The sequence below is a fragment of the Schistocerca piceifrons genome, chromosome 11 (genome assembly GCF_021461385.2).
Source record: "Schistocerca piceifrons isolate TAMUIC-IGC-003096 chromosome 11, iqSchPice1.1, whole genome shotgun sequence".
Classification (NCBI taxonomy): Eukaryota; Metazoa; Arthropoda; class Insecta; order Orthoptera; family Acrididae; genus Schistocerca; species Schistocerca piceifrons.
Window position 1 is genome coordinate 88,359,938 of NC_060148.1, and position 20,706 is coordinate 88,380,643.

General features: G+C 41.8%; 1 protein-coding gene across 1 annotated transcript in view; it reads right to left on the reverse strand.

Annotated features, from left to right (window-relative positions):
- Positions 1–1,582: 1,582 nt before the first annotated feature.
- The window catches only part of LOC124719733 (zinc finger protein 32-like), a 74,983-nt gene continuing 55,859 nt past the window's right edge, over positions 1,583–20,706 (reverse strand). Inside the window, exons 7-8 of the mRNA XM_047244935.1 lie at positions 12,005–12,042; positions 1,583–2,318 (exon numbers count right to left, since the gene is read on the reverse strand). Coding sequence (XP_047100891.1) covers positions 1,583–2,318; positions 12,005–12,042 — 774 coding nt within the window. The remainder of the gene's footprint in view (positions 2,319–12,004; positions 12,043–20,706) is intronic.

The following is a 20,706-nucleotide window of genomic DNA, read 5'->3' on the forward strand; positions in this document are numbered from 1 at the left end:
TGAACCGTATGTGCAGTTGACGGACTTTGAGCGAGGGCGTATAGTGGGCATGCGGGAGGCCGGGTGGACGTACCGCCGAATTGCTCAACACGTGGGGCGTTAGGTCTCCACAGTACATCGATGTTGTCGCCAGTGGTCGGCGGAAGGTGCACGTGCCCGTCGACCTGGGACCGCACCGCAGCGACGCACGGATGCACGCCAAGACCGTAGGATCCTACGCAGTGCCGTAGGGGACCGCACCGCCACTTCCCAGCAAATTAGGGACACTGTTGCTCCTGGGGTATCGGCGAGGACCATTCGCAACCGTCTCCATGAAGCTGGGCTACGGTCCCGCACACCGTTAGGCCGTCTTCCGCTCACGCCCCAACATCGTGCAGCCCGCCTCCAGTGGTGTCGCGACAGGCGTGAATGGAGGGACGAATGGAGACGTGTCGTCTTCAGCGATGAGAGTCGCTTCTGCCTTGGTGCCAATGATGGTCGTATGCGTGTTTGGCGCCGTGCAGGTGAGCGCCACAATCAGGACTGCATACGACCGAGGCACACAGGGCCAACACCCGGCATCATGGTGTGGGGAGCGATCTCCTACACTGGCCGTACACCACTGGTGATCGTCGAGGGGACACTGAATAGTGCACGGTACATCCAAACCGTCATCGAACCCATCGTTCTACCATTCCTAGACCGGCAAGGGAACTTGCTGTTCCAACAGGACAATGCACGTCCGCATGTATCCCGTGCCACCCAACGTGCTCTAGAAGGCGTAAGTCAACTACCCTGGCCAGCAAGATCTCCGGATCTGTCCCCCATTGAGCATGTTAGGGACTGGATGAAGCGTCGTCTCACGCGGTCTGCACGTCCAGCACGAACGCTGGTCCAACTGAGGCGCCAGGTGGAAATGGCATGGCAAGCCGTTCCACAGGACTACATCCAGCATCTCTACGATCGTCTCCATGGGAGAATAGCAGCCTGCATTGCTGCGAAAGGTGGATATACACTGTACTAGTGCCGACATTGTGCATGCTCTGTTGCCTGTGTCTATGTGCCTGTGGTTCTGTCAGTGTGATCATGTGATGTATCTGACCCCAGGAATGTGTCAATAAAGTTTCCCCTTCCTGGGACAATGAATTCACGGTGTTCTTATTTCAATTTCCAGGAGTGTACTTTAAGCAAGGATGTGGAAGCAATTTGTTACCAATCCAGTTATATGACATGCTAAACAATACATTCCAGTTTACAGCATGCAGCGGCACATGCAGATTTTTTATGTATGTGTGGGAACCTCTCCATCCACACAGCAATAAATAGTTTTTAATATAACACACACTTTACCAATGCAACAGCATCTGAAAATGGCCACAGGCCAAAACTCACCATTAATGTGATAAAATAAAGTTCATCTGCATAAAAAAAAACTGCATACACATTTAAAATTGCTTTAGCACTCTTGTCAATACTGTCTGTAATTCGCAAACACACATGACGAAGCCTGTCAGCTGTAGTTTAGTGACCACAAAACTGTCACAGACCGTGTAAGCACTTACACTGTCACTTCCTTTCAACCGCAATTGTCCTCACTTTACGATCAGGTATCCAAAAATTCACTGTCACCGTTCCGACACAATTCCAGGAGAGGTGTGTACATGCCTAACAGACAGCTGGTGCGTAGATGGTACGTCAGTTTTGTCTTCGACTTGAACGACTTCCCACAGACGGAGCACGCGAACGAGGCAGAGTCTGCACGAGAGCTCTCGGGCGATCCGGGTGCGTCTCCAGTGTGCGTCCACACGTGGAGCCTGAGGTTGACCTGGGTCCTGAAGGACAGCCCGCACACGGCGCAGGGGAACAGCCGCTCGCCGTGGTGCGAGCGCTCGTGGTACGTGAGCTTCGCCTTCGTCCGGAACGCCTTCTCGCACGACGAGCAGCCGTACGGCCGTTCGCCCGTGTGCACGCGCGAGTGGGTCTGCCACTGAGCGAACGTCGTGAACACCCTGTCACAGGACTCACAGTTGTAGGATTGCTTGCCCGCGTGGATGCGCGTGTGGACTTTGAGGTACACCGGCTTCCCGAACGACTTCCCGCAGTCGGCACAGAAGTACTGCCCGTCGCCAGATTCGGCATCCGGATCGGCATTCGGACCGGGCGTGTCGCTGCACAGTGCAGGTACGTCCGGAGGACACGAGTGCGGGCTTCTACACTGCGGCCCGTCATCTCCGGACTTTGCACTCTCAGCCGAAGTGGTAGTCATTCGAAGTCTCGGTGTCACGATGTCAGGGTACAAGCCGCGGTCATTTTGTCTGCCGTGTTCTTGCTTCACTGAACTGTAATTAAGAAAAGAAGGTTAATAGTCCACATGTCTGCATTATGAAAACCATGTTCCCTTTCTCTACAGGCAGGTAGGTTAGAAAATTTAAAAAGGCAAATGGATAAGTTAAAGTTAGATATAGTGGGAATTAGTGAAGTTCAGTGGCAGGAGGAACAAGACTTTTGGTCAGGTGATTACAGGGTTATAAATAAAAAATCAAATAGGGGTAATGCAGGAGTAGGTTTAATAATGAATAAAAAAAATAGGAATGCAGGTAAGCTACTACAAACAGCATAGTGAATGCATTATTGTGGCCAAGATAGATACAAAGCCCATGCCTACCACAGTAGTACAAGTTTATATGCCAACTAGAGCATTAAGGTGTGTTTCACTGGATTCAAGAGGAAACAGAAATTATTTTGCGGACCACTAAACAAAGATCTGAGAAAAAGACTTGCCAAATGTTACGCCTGGAACGTTGCACTATATGGTGCAGAGACCTGGACATTGAGGAAGGAAGATGAAAGAAGATTGTGAAGGCACTAGAGATGTGGATATGGAGAAGAATGGAAAAAGTGAAATGGGAAGACCGAGTAAGAACTGAAGAAGTATTAAGAAGAGTTGGAGAAGAAAGAAACATGCTGAAAGTTATTAGAAAGAGAAAACGGAACTGGATTGGACATTGTTTGAGGAGAGACTGTTTACTGAAGGAGGGAATAGAAGGAATGGTGGAGGGAAAAAGGGGAAGAGGAAAAAGAAGATATCAGATGCTGGACAATATTAAAGGAGACAAATATTCAGAAATGAAAAGACTGGCTATGGACAGACAAAAGTGGAAGAGCCTTAACCCATGACAAGACCTGCCGTAAGGCAGAATACCATACTACTAGTCACTGTTAAAATTCTGGGACAGTAGGTTCCAAAAACAGTCAAATACTAGTTACTAGCCCACCCCATGAACCACGGATCTTGCCGTTGGTGGGCAGGCTTGCGTGCCTCAGCGATACAGATAGCCATACCGTAGGTGCAACCACAACGGAGGGGTATCTGTTGAGAGGCCAGACAAACGTGTGGTACCTGAAGAGGGGCAGCAGCCTTTTCAGTAGTTGCAGGGGCAACAGTCTGACTGATCTGGCCTTGTAACACTAACCAAAACGACCTTGCTGTGCTTGTACTGCGAATGGCTGAAAGCAAGAGGAAACTACAGCCGTAATTTTTCCCGAGGGCATGCAGCTTTACTGTATGGTTAAATGATGATGGCGTCCTCTTGGTTAAAATATTCTGGAGGTAAAATAGAACCCCATTCGGATCTCTGGGCAGGGACTATTCAGGAGGACGTCATTATCAGGAGAAAGAAAACTGGCATTCTACGGATCTGAGCGTGGAATGTCAGATCCCTTAATCGGGCAGGTAGGTTAGAAAATTTAAAAAGGGAAATGGATAGGTTAAAGTTAGATATAGTGGAAATTAGTGGAGTTCGGTGGCAGGAGGAACAAGACTTCTGGTCAGGTGAATACAGGGTTATAAATAAAAAATCAAATAGGGGTAATGCACGAGTAGGTTTAATAATGAATAGGAAAATAGGAATGCAGGTAAACTACTACAAACAGCACAGTGAACGCATTATTGTGGCCAAGATAGATACAAAGCCCATGCCTACCACAGTAGTACAAGTTTATATGCCAACTAGCTATGCAGATCATGAAGAGATTGACGAAATGTATGATGAGATAAAAGAAATTATTCAGATAGTGAAGAGAGACGAAAATTTAATAGTAATGGGGGAACTCGATAGTAGGAAAAGGAAGGGAAGGAAATGTAGTAGGTGAATATGAAATGGGAGTAAGGAATGAAACAGGAAGCCACCTGGTAGAATTTTGCACAGAGCATAGCTTAATCATAGCTAACACTTGGTTCAAGAATCATGAAAGAAGGTTGTATACATAGAAGAAGCCTGGAAATACTGGAAGATCTCAGATAGATTATATAATGGTAAGACAGAGATTCAGGAACCAGGTTTTAAATTGTAAGACATTTCCAGGGGCAGATGTAGACTCTGACCACAATCTATTGGTTGTGAAGTGTAGATTAAAACTGAAGAAACTGCAAAAAGGTGGGAATTTGAGGAGATGGGACCTGGCTGGATAAACTGAAAGAACCAGAGGTTGTAGAGAGTTTCAGAGAGAGCATAACAGTTGACAGGAATGGGGGAAAGAAATACAGTAGAAGAGGAATGGGTAACTTTGAGGGATGAAGTAGTGAAGGCAGCAGAGGATCAAGTAGGTAAAAAGACGAGGGCTAGTAGAAATCCTTGGGTAACAGAAGAAATATTGAATTTAATTGATGAAAGAAGAAAATATAAAAATGCAGTAAATGAAGCAGGCAAAAAGGAATACAAACATCTCAAAAATGAGATCAACAGCAAGTGCAAAATGGCTAAGCAGTTAGGGCTAGAGGACAAATGTAAGGATGCAGAGGTTTATCTCACTAGGGGTAAGATAGAAACTGCCTACAGGAAAATTAAAGAGACCTTTGGAGATAAGAGAACGACTTGTATGAATATCAAGAGCTCAGATGGAAACCCAGTTCTAAGCAAAGAAGGGAAAGCAGAAAGGTGGAAGGAGTATATATAGGGTCTATACAAGGGCGATGTACTTGAGGACAATATTGTAGAAATGGAAGAGGATGTAGATGAAGACGAAATGGGAGATATGATACTGCGTGAAGAGTTTGACAGAGCACTGAAAGACCAGAGTCGAAACAAGACCCCGGGAGTAGACAACATTCCATTAGAACTACTGATAACCTTGGGAGAGCCAGTCCTGACAAAACTCTACCATCTAGTGAGCAAGATATATGAGACAGGCGAAATACAAGAAGAATGTAATAATTCCAATCCCAAAGAAAGCAGGTGTTGACGGATGTGAAAATTACCGAACTATCAGTTTAATAAGTCACGGCTACAAAATACTAATGGGAATCTTTACAGACGAATGGAAAAACTGGTAGAAGCCGACCTTGGGGAAGATGAGTATGGATTCCGTAGAAATATTGGAACACATGAGGAAATACTGACCCTACGACTTATCTTAGAAGCTAGATTAAGGAAAGGCAAACCTACGTTTCTAGCATATAGGGACTTAGAGAAAGCTTTTGACAATGTTGATTGGAATATTCTCTTTCAAATTCTGATGGTGGTAGGGGTAAAATACAGGGAGCGAAAGGCTATTTACAATTTGTACAGAAACCAGATGGCAGTTATGAGAGTTGAGGGGCTTGAAAGGGAAGCAGTGGTTGGGAAGGGAGTGAGACAGGGTTGTAGCCTCTCCCCGATGTTATTCAAATGGTTCAAATGGCGCTGAGCACTATGGGACTCAACTGCTGAGGTCATAAGTCCCCTAGAACTTAGAACTACTTAAACCTAACTAACCTAAGGACAACACACACATCCATGCCCGAGGCAGGATTCGAACCTGCGACCGTAGCGGTCGCGCTGTTACAGACTGTAGCGCCAGAACCGCTCAGCCACCAGCGGCCGGTGATGTTATTCAATCTGTATATTGAGCAAGCAGTGAAGGACACAAAAGAAAAATTTGGAGTAGGTATTAAAATCCATGGAGAAGAAATAAAAGCTTTGAGGTTCGTGATGACATTGTAATTCTGTCAGAGACAGCAAAGGGCTTGGAAGAGCAGTTAAACGGAATGGATAGTGTCTTGAAAGGAGGATATAAGATGAACATCAACAAAAGCAAAACGAGGATAATGGAATGTAGTCGAATTACATCAGGTGATGCTGAGGGAATTACATTAGGAAATAAGACAGTTAAAGTAGTAAAGGAGTTTTGCTATTTGGAGAGCAAAATAACTAATGGTGGTCGAAGTAGAGAGGATATAAAATGTAGACTGGCAATGGCAAGGAAAGTGTTTCTGAAGAAGAGAAATTTGTTAACATCAAGTATAGATTTAAGTGTCAGGAAGTCGTTTCTGAAAGTATTCGTATGGAGTGTAGCCATGTGTGGAAGTGAAACGTGGACGATAAATAGTTTAGACAAGAAGAGAATAGAAGCTTTCGAAATGTGGTGCTGCAGAAGAATGCTGAAGATTAGATGGGCAGATCACATAACTAATGAGGAGTTACTGAATAGGATTGGGGAGAAGAGAAGTTTGTGGCAAAACTTGACTAGAAGAAGGGATCAGTTGGTAGGACATGTTCTGAGGCATCGAGGGATCACCAATTTAATATTGGAGGCCAGCATGGAGGGTAAAAATCGTAGAGGGAGACCAAGAGATGAATACACTAAGCAGATTCAGAAGGATGTAGGCTGCAGTAGGTACTGGGAGATGAAGAAGCTTGCACAGGATAGAGTAGCATGGAGAGCTGCATCAAACCAGCCTCAGGACTGAAGGCCACACAACAACACAACTAGTTACTAGAACAGTAGGAATAATGTGCAGATGTGCTGCAAGCAGTAACATTGCCACTGACCCTCTAGTCTTACCACACAGTATAAAAGTCTCTTTGGCTGACAGTAGTACACACGTTTAGCCCTCGAGTGGGTGCGTGATTTTTCATAATACGAACAGGCACATGGTGCACTTTGTACACATGTAAAGAATAGCTGTCTTTATGCTACCAAGGTAAATGTGTATGAGCAAAATTACAGTTTAATCTTAGCTTAATTCAACAACGAGAAAATAAATTGACATTATATTAGCTAAATCAGTGTTTAATTAAACAATAACAAAGCAAACTTTCATTCTGTTGCTGCACACAAGTATTACCCCACAGTAATGACACACACTGCCTCATTACAGGATTGTGCTGCTAGCCCATAATCTAGGTCTTTTCTTGCACTGATTGTAAATTTTTTCTTGCATAGCTCGCTGTTGGTTTTATGTTACTGCTGGTCACTTGGACATATGACAACGCAACTTATCACAGTGTTAGCTGATGCAATAATGAAGGAATAGGTATGGGCTCACAATTGTAAAACAAACAATGGAATGGTAAAAGACAATATCATTTGTGGATGGCACACTTTATACACAGACACACCTCCTCGAGAGTTAGCTTATACGCTCTATGAATACAATTAATATTTTTCGTGTAATAGTCTGTTGTTACTAACCTATTTACCAAAGGGTGTCCCAAAAAGAATGCTAGAGTTGGAGCTGCTATAAATAAAGTTTATATATTTGAAAGAAACAAAACACACCATTCTCTTCAGATGCTGACGTTTCAATGTGATACAGAATATCAGGCATATGCCTCAATGACCACTCAGAAATAAAGTATTGTTTTGACAAGAGCAATCAGTAAGAACAATATGTGATTATCACTGTTGGATGTCATGTAGGCACCTCCTTCACGGCGTTAGGCATTTTAACTGCACCGTCACAATACATATATTTGGTATTAAAATTCATTATAAATAATTCATCATAATTTGAGAACAATGAGGTCCATGCCTACGGCATGAGAGAAAATGGCCTCCTTTATCCATTACTGAAGCTGTCAGCGGCACAGAAAGGAGTACAGTATGCAGCAACAAAAATCTATAATTGTTCCCCCAATAACAGACAAGTAAAATGTCTGACATATAGCAAAGCAACTTTTAAATTTAACCTAAAATCATTTCTCCTGGACAACACTTTCTATTCCATGGGTGGATTTCTACACTGCTGGCTGTTAAAATTGCTACACCATGAAGATGACGTGCTACAGACGCGAAATTTAACCGACTGGAAGAAGATGCTGTGATATGCAAATGATAAGCTTTTCAGAGCATTCACACAAGGCTGGCGCCAGTGGCGACACCTACAACGTGCTGACATGAGGACAGTTTCCAGCCAATTTCTCATACACAAACACCAGTTGACTGGTGTTGCCTGGTGAAACGTTGTTACAATGCCTCCTCTAAGGAGGAGAAATGCCTATCATCACATTTCCGACTTTGATAAAGGTCAGATTGTAGCCCATCGCGATTGCAGTTTATCGAATCACGACATTACTGCTCGCGTTGGTCAAGATCCAATGACTGTAACCAGAATATGGAATCGGTGGCTTCAGGAGGGTAATATGGAACGCCATGCTGGATCCCAACGGCCTTGTATCACTAGCAGTCGAGACGACAGGCACCTTATCTGCATGGCTGTAACGGATCGTGCAGCCATGCCTCGATCCCTGAGTCAACAGATGGGGACGTTTGCAAGACAACAACCATGTGCACGAACAGTTCGACGATGTTTGCAGCAGCATAGACTGTCAGCTCGGAGACCGTGGCTGAGGTTACTCTTGATGCTGTATCACAGACAAGAGCGCCTGTCGACGAAGAACCTGGGTGCACGAATGGCAAAACGTCATTTTTTTGGATGAATCCAGGTTATGTTTACAGCATCCTGATGGTCGCATCCGTATTTGGTGACATCGCAGTGAACGCACACTGGAAGCATGTATTTGTCGTTGCCATACTGGCGTATCACCCGGCGTGATGGTATGGGGTGCCATCGGTTACACGTCTCGGTCACCTCTTGTTTGCACTGACGGCACTTTGATCAGTGGACGTTAGATGTCAGATGTGTTACGACCCGTGGCTCTACCTTTCGTTTGGTCCCTGCGAAACCCTACATTTCAACAGGATAATGCACGACCGCGTGTTGCAGGTCCTGTACGGGTCTTTCTGGATACAGAAAATGTTCGACTGCTGCCCTGGCCAGCACTTTCTCCAGATCTCTCACCAATTGAAAACGTCTGGTCAATGGTGGCCGAGCAACTGGCTCGTCACAATACGCCAGTCACTACTCTTGATTAACTGTGGTATCGTGTTGAAGCTGCACGGGCAGCTGTAGCTGTACGCGCCATCCAAGCTCTGTTTGACTCAATTCCCAGGCGTATCAAGGCTGTTATTACGGCCAGAGGTGGTTGTTCTGGGTACTGATTTCTCAGGATCTTTGCACCCAAATTGCGTGAAAATGTAACCACATGTCAATTCTAGTATAATATATATGTCCAATGAATACCCGTTTACCATCTGCATTTCTTTTTGGTGTAGCAATTTTAATGGCCAGTAGTGTATTTAAAAACTAGTAGCCAGTAAAAAATAGTTGCACGAGTAGGACTAAAAAAATAATGTGTCCATTAATTTTAACACTAATCACATATACACATCCTGTAAACTGACTCCGTCCATATCATTTTGATACAAGCATCGTTCAAATGATCTACTATGTGCCTAATTCGTAATGGTGTGGGGAGCTATCAGGTACAATTTTAGGTCACAGCTGGTAGTGAGCTCTGATGGTACAGCAGTACATCTCAGACATCCTGTGTCCTCACATGTTACCTCTCTTGCGACAGTATTGTGGTGCCATTTTTCAACAAGACAATGCTCATCCACACACGACGCACGTCTCTACGAGCTGCCTGCTGGGTGTAGAGGTACTCCTGTGGTGGATAAGATCACTACATCTCTCGGTGATAAAACGTGTGTCGTGCGTGTATTTTGTGCTTACAGGCACTCGGCACAGAGGTTATCGGCGCTGATAAAACGTGTGGGCCCAGCTCGAATGTCAACACCGTGATGGTGCCAATATCCTAGAAATCAATGACTAGTTACAAAAATTCTGGGTCCAGTTTGCCTCAGCAGAGGACGAAAAGGGTTTGTGACACCCTTTCCAACCGAATCAGTGCATACATCCATTGCCAGAGAGGGGTACATTGACATATTGACAAGTGGGCTCACATTGCCAAGTTGTTTATAAATTTTACTCAATCATGTAATCTTTGAAATAACATTACAGTTCCTCTAAACCAGCGACATTTCATTTTGTTTACTGCTTCTTTTCTAGGTGTTTCACTATCTTTGTAAAGCAGTGAAATAGATCATTTACTGAATACTACTGGTGGCAGCTTTTCCTTCAGTAACATTACTATATAATTTTCCCAAGGTAGCAAGTATTCTGATTTTTCCCCAATTGTAGTTAGAACACAAAAGGGTAACACCATGGAAACAGCGGCAAACAAAACACACACACACACACACACACACACACACACACACACACACACACACACACACACACATAGAATCTTCCATTATGAACGTCGTTGTTGTTGTTGTGGTTTTCAGTTCAAAGACTGGTTTGATGCAGCTCTCTAGACTGGTCTATCCTGTGCAGGCATCCCCATCCTTTGGTTTTTCTCTTTTTCTACCTTGCAGTAGCAAATTTTTGATTCGTTGAAGCATCACAATGTGTCCTGTCAACCAGTTGTTTCTTTCAGTCAGGTTGAGATAGAAATTCCTTTTCGCTCAAATTCAGCTCAGTACCCCCACGTTAGTTATCAGATCTACTCATCTAATCTTCAGTATTTTTCCATAAAACCTCATTTCAGAATCTTCTACTCTCTTTTTGTCTGAACTGCTTATCATCCACATTTCACTGAACTGCTTTTTATCCACTTTTCACTTCCATGCATGGCTACACTCCAGGCAAATATACTGAGCGGGGTGGCGCAGTAGTTAGACACTGGACTCGCATTCGGGAGGCCGACGGTTCAATCCCGCGTCCGGCCGTCCTGATTTAGGTTTTCCGTGATTTCCCTAAATCACTCCAGGCAAGTGCCGGGATGGTTCCTCTGAAAGGGCACGGCCGACTTCCTTCCCAATCCTTCCCTAATCCAATGAGACTGATGACCACGCTGTCTGGTCTCCTTCCCCAAACCAACCAACCAACCACCCAATCCAGGCAAACACCTTCAGAAAAGACTCTCTGACACTTAAATTTATTTTAGATGTGAAAAAAATTTTTCTTTTTCAGAAATGCTTTCCTTGATACTGAAAGTCTGAATTTCATATCCTTGCTACTTCGGCCACTGTCAGTTAATTTGCTGCCCAAGTAACAAAACTCATCTACCATTTTTAGTTCCCATTTCATAAACTAATTCCCTCAACATTACCTGTTTTACTTTTGTCGATGCTCATCTTATGACCTCTTTTCCAGGCACTTACCCGTTCCGTTCAGCTGCTCTTCCAAGCCCTTTGCCCTCTCTGACAGAATTACAATGCCACCAGCTAATCTGAAGTTTTTATTCTTTCTATGTGGACATTAATCCTCTTTCCAAATGAACTGATATACTACTGTGATAGAAAATAATTTATTTCAAAGAAATGAAAATCCAGGATGGAATGTAACAATATTATGAAGAGGAAAGTTGCTACTGACTATGTAGCGGAGATCTGAGTCATAGATAGGCACAACAGAAAGACTGTCGCAAATAAGCGTTACCCCCCCTCCCCCCCCCCACACACACACACACTCACGTGTGTGTGTGTGTGTGTGTGTGTGTGTGTGTGTGTGTGTGTACACGCGCGCACGCACGTATTGTCTATTTTAGGCAAAGGCCTTGTTGGCCGAAAGCTTATTTGTGATTTGTGACAGCCTTTTGTTGTGCCTATCTGTGACTCAGCATCTCCGCTATATGATGAGTAGCAACTTTCTTTTTCACAATATCATTTATTTGTACTTTAGTGACTAATGACTAACTTAATCTACTTATGAATGCTTGCAAATAACACACCGCTAAGTGTGATGTAAATTTTCATGTTTAAAAAGTTTAATAACATTACATTTTAATTACTGCTGTTGATAACTAAATAATTTACAGTGTTTGATTAATGTTTCTTACTATAAATGGAGACTTACCTCATGGTGAAGGGTGTTTCGTGATTGACCTCCTGCAACTGAAAATACAAAATCTCAGCTACACTACAGAAACACATACACACACTTTTCAGCAAATTATCCAAACATATAAAGTGATGAATCACAAATCATGCTTCAGCTGTAATTGTTTCCATGAGATCTGATCAGGAGTGGCTTATTACAGTGAAAAAAAATCTTCAATCTGTAACACTTTTCTTCTGAAAATCCCTCTTTCTGTTGCTGCTTCTGCATTTATGTTGTGTACTCCAGTGACCCAAAAATTTTCAAGACTGGATGAATAAAAAATAGAGAATGTTAAGATGGCAGTTTTAATGCTTTAGGTGGTAGCCTCCCCTCACTTGTGTACAATGCACAGAATGTTGAAACAACCACGTGAAACTGTCAGAAATATCCTTCCTCAAGATGATGTTCATCTCACGCACTGCATTCGCCTGAATGTCAATTACATCATCAAACCACTCGCCCTTCGTGTGAATTTCTCCACTCTGATCTTTTATGATAGGATTTTGCACTTCGATCATAATGCTTTGCTATTTTTGTTTGGGAGTCAGGATGTGCAGAAAAGACTTTGCACACTCATCATCTCTTCAAAACATTTTGGAGACTGTCTTGAACATTTGATTTCGAGATATTGCTCCACTGTGATTTGTGACACAACAACATTGAAACAGCATCACCGCATGTCCACTGCTGAACACTGCCAGCTCACAACTGACTGGTCAAAAACAAGTGAGTGGCTGAATGCACATCTATTGTTTACAATTGTTAGTTTAAGTTTCCAACACAGTTACCACACTGGCATCGATTCAGCCATGCACACAGAGCTTGAATCGTTTTCAAAACATGTTTCCAGCTACTATATGAGGAGAGCGTTAGGAAACATGTTTCAAAACGTGGAGACATCTAACTGCAGCAGTGCCAGTAAAGGTCACAGGAAACAATGTTTCAGGCCAGCTACCACTTGTCACTGCAGTGCAGCAGTGGTGTGTGTTTATATGTCACGTTCTACTGCATCAGAGTTGTTAGGTGTTGTGTCTCAGCTTGCTGCCTTAAGTTTTTCTGAACTTATGGAGTGCGTGATACGGCTGTATCAGGCTGAAGGCTGCTTGCGAAAATACAAAGTAAGCAGTACAAGAACAGCAAGATGTTCTGCAAAGAATTGCTGCTTCATTTGTACTGACAAAGACTGTGTGGAAAAGGAAATAATCTTGTCAATTGAAGCTTGCTTCAAACTGTGAAATAAATAAGCAAGACTCTGAAATGAATTTCCCTTTTTCAACACATTAAGAATTACACCATGTCTTTGGTTGACTGTAATCGCTTTCCTAAAATTTTACTTCTTTTTAAACAAATGGTACTATGATGTTTGCCATAAATTCAAAATCTATAGATGACATTTGAATGAAATTACCGAAACTAGAGCTGTCTCTCATATTCAGCTCCCGTAGCAAGTTACTCCCACATGTTCTTCTATAGTATGTTTTCATCTAGCACTGACAACAATGATGCCTTTCAGTTTGTTTTCATGGCCCATTGAGTATTAGTACTGCAGCACCACATATCATTAGAGTTTCCTTGTCTCCAGAACTAATTTAGCACACAATATAAAAATAAAACGGGAAATGTTTGCCATCAGTGTGTACAGAGACAAGAAAGAAAGTCTGACACATATAGCAAAATAACACAGGAAATATGTTTCCACTGGACAGTGTGTACATGGCTTTATATGTCACGGAAAAAAAATCATTCTATTAACTTTTTGGATAGATGGTGTATTTCTTTTTTTTTTACTTCTTAGATCCTATTGTTCTTAATTTATTTTTCCAAAAACACAAAGATGCGCTTTGTCAGTCTATTGCTATTCATCCAGTATAAATGTTCAAACAGTGTAAGTCCCCTTTTCCTTATTGTTTCTGTTTTTTTTTATATTAATTTTTTACACTTTGATGCAGTTCATTTCTGCTTCTTACTTCCCAGCCTTTTTTACTTTTCACAGAACCCAAAAATTTCCTCACACTCCTGTCTAACAATTCTGGTTTGTCCACTTCATAATTCAGTGCAGGCAATCACTTGCATAGAGGCATTTTAGTTTCACCACTGTCCTGTCATGGGGTGTCTCGAACAGAATGACACCCTCCACACCAGGGACTGCGAAAACGTCGATGAAACTTGCACTTCCCTCACGTGACATCCTGAAAGCTGTGGATCAATGCAAACAAGTAGATAAGCTATTTCTTCTTGACTTTTAAAGGGCCCAGGACTCAATATGACACCTACAGTTATCATCAAAACTACAAACACATGGAGTATCAAAGTGAAACATGTGACTGGATTAAGGATTTTTTTGTAGGGAGGATACAGCAGGAGAGTCACTGACAGATGAAGAAATAACCTCAGGTGTGTCCTAGGGATGTATGTTAGAGCCTTACTGTTCATGATGCATATTAATAACCTGTGGTGTGCGTACTGTAAGACCTTCAGTACACACACCATCAGATTATTTGACTTGTCGCTCTAACGAAGTATGCAAGTGTCAACAATATGTCTCGTGGTCTTATCGTGGCGTGTTTATTTTCTGCCATTAGGTCAGACGATAGAAATGCCACTTGCACGCTTAGGGTAGCAGCTTGACGGTGGCCAACTTTAAACAGAACTTGATTAATTTTCACACACATTTATTAAAATAGTAACAAGCATAAAAATTACTTAACTTGGTTCTGGATACTATTTACAATTGACAATCTGAAGTTCCTTTGGTTTTGGTACATTAATCTTATTCTCACATATATCTCTGATACTTGACAAAAGTGTCTATACATTTATCTTCATGGCTATGTACAGGAATATGGTAATCTTATTAGGCGCAGACTGAAACTTGACTATAGACTGGTACAGACAAATGTACACTGGTACAGACTGGTGCAGACAAATGCAGACGGCCTAATCGGAGGTCTGTACACTTGTTATAATACCACGCGCGTTCATGTATCACTGCGCGAGTGTGATCTGCGAGGAGAAAAGGTTCTACGTTAGCAGCAATCTCATTGGCTGCGTTACATATTAATACGCGGATCGGCGGAAGCAGAATTTGGTCTGTCTCTATGGCAGCGCCATCTCACACTGCGGAGACGGACGAGCGCTGCGCTTGCGCTGTTGTGCTTAGCGGGGCACGCTCTAGTGGGAAAAATGTGTACGTGCTGACTACGCGGAACTATGTATACAGACAATATTAATAGAAACCTGAGTCTTTTTGCAGATGATGCTGTTATCTAAAATGGAGTACAATCTGAAAATAGATGCACCGTGTTCAGTCAGATCTTGATAAAACTTCAAAGTGGGGCAAACATTGGCAACTTGTGTTAAATGTTCAGAAATGAAAAATTTTGTGCTTCACAAAATGAAAGAATGTAGTATCCTATGACTTCAACATTAATGAGCCATAGTTAGAATTGATACACGGAAGAAGCCTGGAGATAATGACAGGTTTCAGATAGATTATATAATGGTAAGACAGATATTTACAAACCAGGTTTTAAATTGTAAGACATTTCCAGGGGCAGATGTGGACTCTGACCACAATCTATTGGTTATGAACTGTAGATTAAAACTGAAGAAACTGCAAAAAGGTGGGAATTTAAGGAGATGGGACCTGGCTGGATAAACTGAAAGAACCAGAGGTTGTAGAGAGTTTCAGAGAGAGCATAACAATTGACAGGAATGGGGGAAAGAAATACAGTAGAAGAAGAATGGGTAGCTCTGAGAGATGAAGTAGTGAAGGCAGCAAAGGATCTAGTAGGTAAAAAGACGAGGGCTAGTGGAAATCCTTGGGTAACAGAAGCAATATTGAATTTAATTGATGAAAGGAGAAAATATAAAAATGCAGTAAATGAAGCAGGCAAAAAGGAATACAAACGTCTCAAAAATGAGATCGACAGGAAGTGCAAAATGGCTGAGCAGGGATGGCTAGAGGACAAATGTAAGATGTAGAGGCTTATCTCACTAGGGGTAAGATAGATACTGCCTACAGGAAAATTAAAGAGACCTTTGGAGAAAAGAGAACCACTTGTATAAATATCAAGAGCTCAGATGGAAACCCAGTTCTAAGCAAAGAAGGGAAAGCAGAAAGGTGGAAGGAGTATGTAGAGGGTCTATACAAGGGCGATGTACTGGAGGACAATATTATGGAAATGGAAGAGGATTTAGATGTAGATGAAATGGGAGATACGATACTGCGTGAAGAGTTTGACAGAGAACTGAAAGACCAGAGTCGAAACAAGGCCCCAGGAGAACTACTGACAGCCTTGGGAGAGCCAGTCCTGACAAAACTGTACCATCTGGTGAGCAAGATGCATGAGACGGGCGAAATACCCTCAGACATATAATAATTCTAATCCCAAATAAATCACGTGTTGACAGGTATGAAAATTACCAAACAATCAATTTATAAGTCATGGATGCAAAATACTAACGTGAATTCTTTACAGACGAAAGGAAAAACTGGTAGAAGCCGACCTCGGGGAGGATAGGTTTGGATTCCGTAGAAATATTGGAACACGTGAGGCAATACTGACCCTACAACTTACCTTAGAAGCTAGATTAAGGAAAGGCAAACCTACGTTTGTAGCATTTGTAGACTTACAGAAAGCTTTTGACAATGTTGACTGGAATACTCTCTTTCAAATTCTGAAGGTGGCAGGGGAAAAATACAGGGGGTGAAAGGCTATTTACAATTTGTACAGAAACCAGATGGCAGTTATAAGAGTCGAGGGACATGAAAGGGAAGCAGTGGTTGCGAAGGGAGTGAGACAGGGTTGTAGCCTCTCTCAGATGTTATTCGATCTGTATATTGAGCAAGCAGTAAAGGAAACAAAAGAAAAATTCGGAGTAGGTATTAAAATCCACGGAGAAGAAATAAAAACTTTGAGGTTCGCCGATGACATTGTAATTCTGTCAGAGACAGCAAAGGACTTGGAAGAGCAGTTGAACGGAATGGACAGTGTCTTGAAAGGAGGGTATAAGAAGAACATCAATAAAAGCAAAACGAGGATAATGGAATGTAGATGAATTAAGTCGGGTGACGCTGAGGGAATTAGATTAGGAAATGAGACACTTGAAGTAGTAAAGGAGTTTTGCTATTTGGGGAGCAAAATAACTGATGATGGTCGAAGTAGAGAGGATATAAAATGTAGACTGGCAATGGCAAGGAAAGTGTTTCTGAAGAAGAGAAATTTGTTAACATCGAGTATAGATTTAAGTGTCAGGAAGTCGTTTCTGAAAGTATTTGTATGGAGCTTAGCCATGTATGGAAGTGGAACATGGATGATAAATAGTTTGGACAAGAAGAGAATAGAAGCTTTCGAAATGTGGTGCTACAGAAGAATGCTGAAGATTAGATGGGTAGATCATATAACTAATGGGGAGGTATTGAATAGGACTGGGGAAAAGAGAAGTTTGTGACACAACTTGACTAGAAGAAGGGATCGGCTGGTAGGACATGTTCTGAGGCATCAAGGGATCACCAATTTTGTAGTATTGGAGGGCAGCATGGAGGGTAAAAATCATAGAGGGAGACCGAGAGGTGAATACACTAAGCAGATTCAGAAGGATGTAGGTTGCAGTAGGTACTGGGAGATGAAGAAGCTTGCACAGGATAGAGTAGCATGGAGAGCAGCATCAAACCAGTCTCAGGACTGAAGACCACAACAACAACAGTTAGAATTGGTCAACTTCTATAAATAACAATGCATAAAAATTACAATACGGAAAGAACACATTGCTATTCACGATACAGAGGAGGCGCTGGGTCACAGACATGCACAATGAAAGAGACTGCTAAAATATTAAGCTTTTGGACAGAAATTTCTTCTTCGGACACATTCACACAAAGCACAACACACACACACACACACACACACACATGGCCACTGTCTCCAGTCACTGTGGCCCATCTGCAGACTGTGACTCCATCTGACATTAGCAGTAATCCTAATTTTTTAAATTGAGATTGTTGATTTAATGCAAACTGTTACATGGGCATTGTTTTTTGAGTTTAGTGTTATGTTTTTCTTGGTTTGCTCCCTTTATATTTATATATTTTTCAACTTTTTACCATTTTTAATTACATTGTGACCATTCTTTTAATGATGACTTTTACTGTGTGTTTGTGCCTTAGTCAGGAAGAGGAACATATTTGTCAATATTCTTTATAAACATTGGAACTTCTTTGACTTTGATATTTAAAATCTGATGATGGCCTTGAAAACTGGTTAACTGATTACATTAATCATGTAAAACATATGCAGTATTGTGCTTTTCATTTATTATTCTCACATTTTTTGCAGATGATTTGTCTATGCTTTCAGAAAGTGTGACACCTGTTGCAACACAAATTAGTCTTTTAAAAGAAATAGAAGTAGGCCCAGCTTAAGAATTCCTACATGAAAAAATTTTTACAAGCATTGAAAATGCACCAAAATTTCTGCAAGCAGCTATAGGAAAAATAACGAATGTCAAAAAATTTAAACATGTTGTGGAGATGATGAAAGAAAATGGTTTGGAAATATCTGTTACAGAGGAGGGAATACACAAAATAGGAAGGGCATTCGGTGTAACTAAATACCTTTAGAGTAAAAAATGCTTGTACAAAAATGCAAAAATGAGGCATTACAATACAGTGGTGAAGCCAAAATATCTGTAGGCAAGTGAATGTCTAGCATTATACTATAATTTAGATACATCAGAAGTACTAAAATGGTGAGTTATTAGGAAAATATCAGACCCACAAAAAAAACTATGGAAAGTTGAAAACTATGAAGTAGCAGTGAAATTTATCAAAACATAGAAGACATATGAAAGTAATGAGAAAAAGAAGGGTGGTACTCATATCAAATGCGAGACAAGAGATCAACCAGGAGTTTCAAAGAGTAACAGCTGTCATAAGTTCTGTAAAAGCAGATACATTGTATAAATTTATGATGAATTTAGATATTGTCTAGATGTTGTTTGTGCTGCTGCTGGTGGACACATAGAGCATTTGTAACAGTATAGGTGAAACTTTAAGATTTTGTCAGTATTTTTGCAGTTCACACCATGTGGGTAGTACCTTTCTTTATATAAAAAATGTGGAGTTTTGAAATCAGGTCATTATTTTTGAAACACCATGTATATCTACATGGAGGTACAAACTGTTTGTTGCCCATCTGGATGCCCAGGAACTTGATGCATGGATGCTCATCCAGTGTATGTTCACTGAGCTATACTTCTGGTACCTGTAACCCACTTTTATTTGTGTTGAGTTGAATAATACAAGTTTTTGCAAGATTAAATGTCGACCATCTATCAGCCTGTTCAGTGTATTCTCCTGCCTGTGTCTGCAACGAGGGCACTTTATCAACATACTTGTGACATCAGCAAACATTACAGTTTTTGAAGAAACCAACACTGTTCCCGAGCAAACCATTTATGTAGACAAAGAGCAGGTCAGCACAAAACCCTGTGCCACACTATATTTAATGTTTTCTCACTCTGAATTTAGTCTTACTCCTGTTGTATCATTTGCTAATGTGAATCTCCATTTTCTAATTTTAAGATAGGACTCGACCCATGCAAGGGATTGTCCTTTAATGCCATACCATTGTAGTTTTCATAGTAGAATTTTAAGGTCTGTACCACAGGTGGGCAAACGGCAACCTGCGGGCCGGATCGAGTCCACAATTGGTTTCTCTCCAAGCTGTTTGGGGAAATTCGTGGTACAGAGAGTGAGGTGTTGCAGAAATTTTTAAGACAGCTACTGTAAAATGTTGTATACAAACAAGTCAAATACATGTAACCATCGATGGGGTGAACATAGAATGAATATATGTGCTGTCAAAAATGAATGTTTTGAGGCTTAATTTGTTGGCCTGGCTATTCAGAGAAGCAGTGCCATTCACATTGGCACATTACCCCATAAAGATTTAAGTCACAGACTATATAGTTTTACTCTATGCATTAGGAGTGTTGTTGTCAGGTCATGTGACAAGGTGGCTCATGAGCTTAAGTAAGTATGTGAATCCGGCCTGCAGGTCAGCAAAGGTTCCACGTGCTTGGTCTACAGCCACGGGGGTAGCCACGCGGTCTGAGGCATTTTGTCACGGTCCGCGTGGCTCCCTCCGTCAGTGGTTCGAGTCCTCCCTCGGGCATGGATGTGTGTGTGTTGTCCTAGGTGTAAGTTACTTTAAATTAGATTAAGTAGTATGTACGCTTAGGGACCTATGAACCAAGCAGTTTGGTCCCATAAAATCTTACCACAAATTTCCAATTTCCTGGTCTACACAATCAACAGGGTTAGCAAGATGGCAGAAAATGCCAAAACAGTAATGTTTGTTGTTTAGCTCTGCCAGAATTCTCTCTCTGAAACCATATATTGCCTTCACAGTAGAGAAGTCCAGCTGAGTCTGCCCCATCCATGGCCATGTGTGTGTGAGTTGCTAAGATGGTCTTTTGGCTGAAAGCTTAAATGCATAACACCTTTTTATTGTGCCTGTCTGCAAGTCAGTGTCTCCTCTACATGGTGAGTAGCACTATCTTTTTTATAATATTGTTGTCAATAAATATTGAACTTAAGTAAAAAAAGATTACCTACTATCAAAATCTGGTTCTCTAATTTTACAATCACAAAACTTTTATGCTACACACTCACC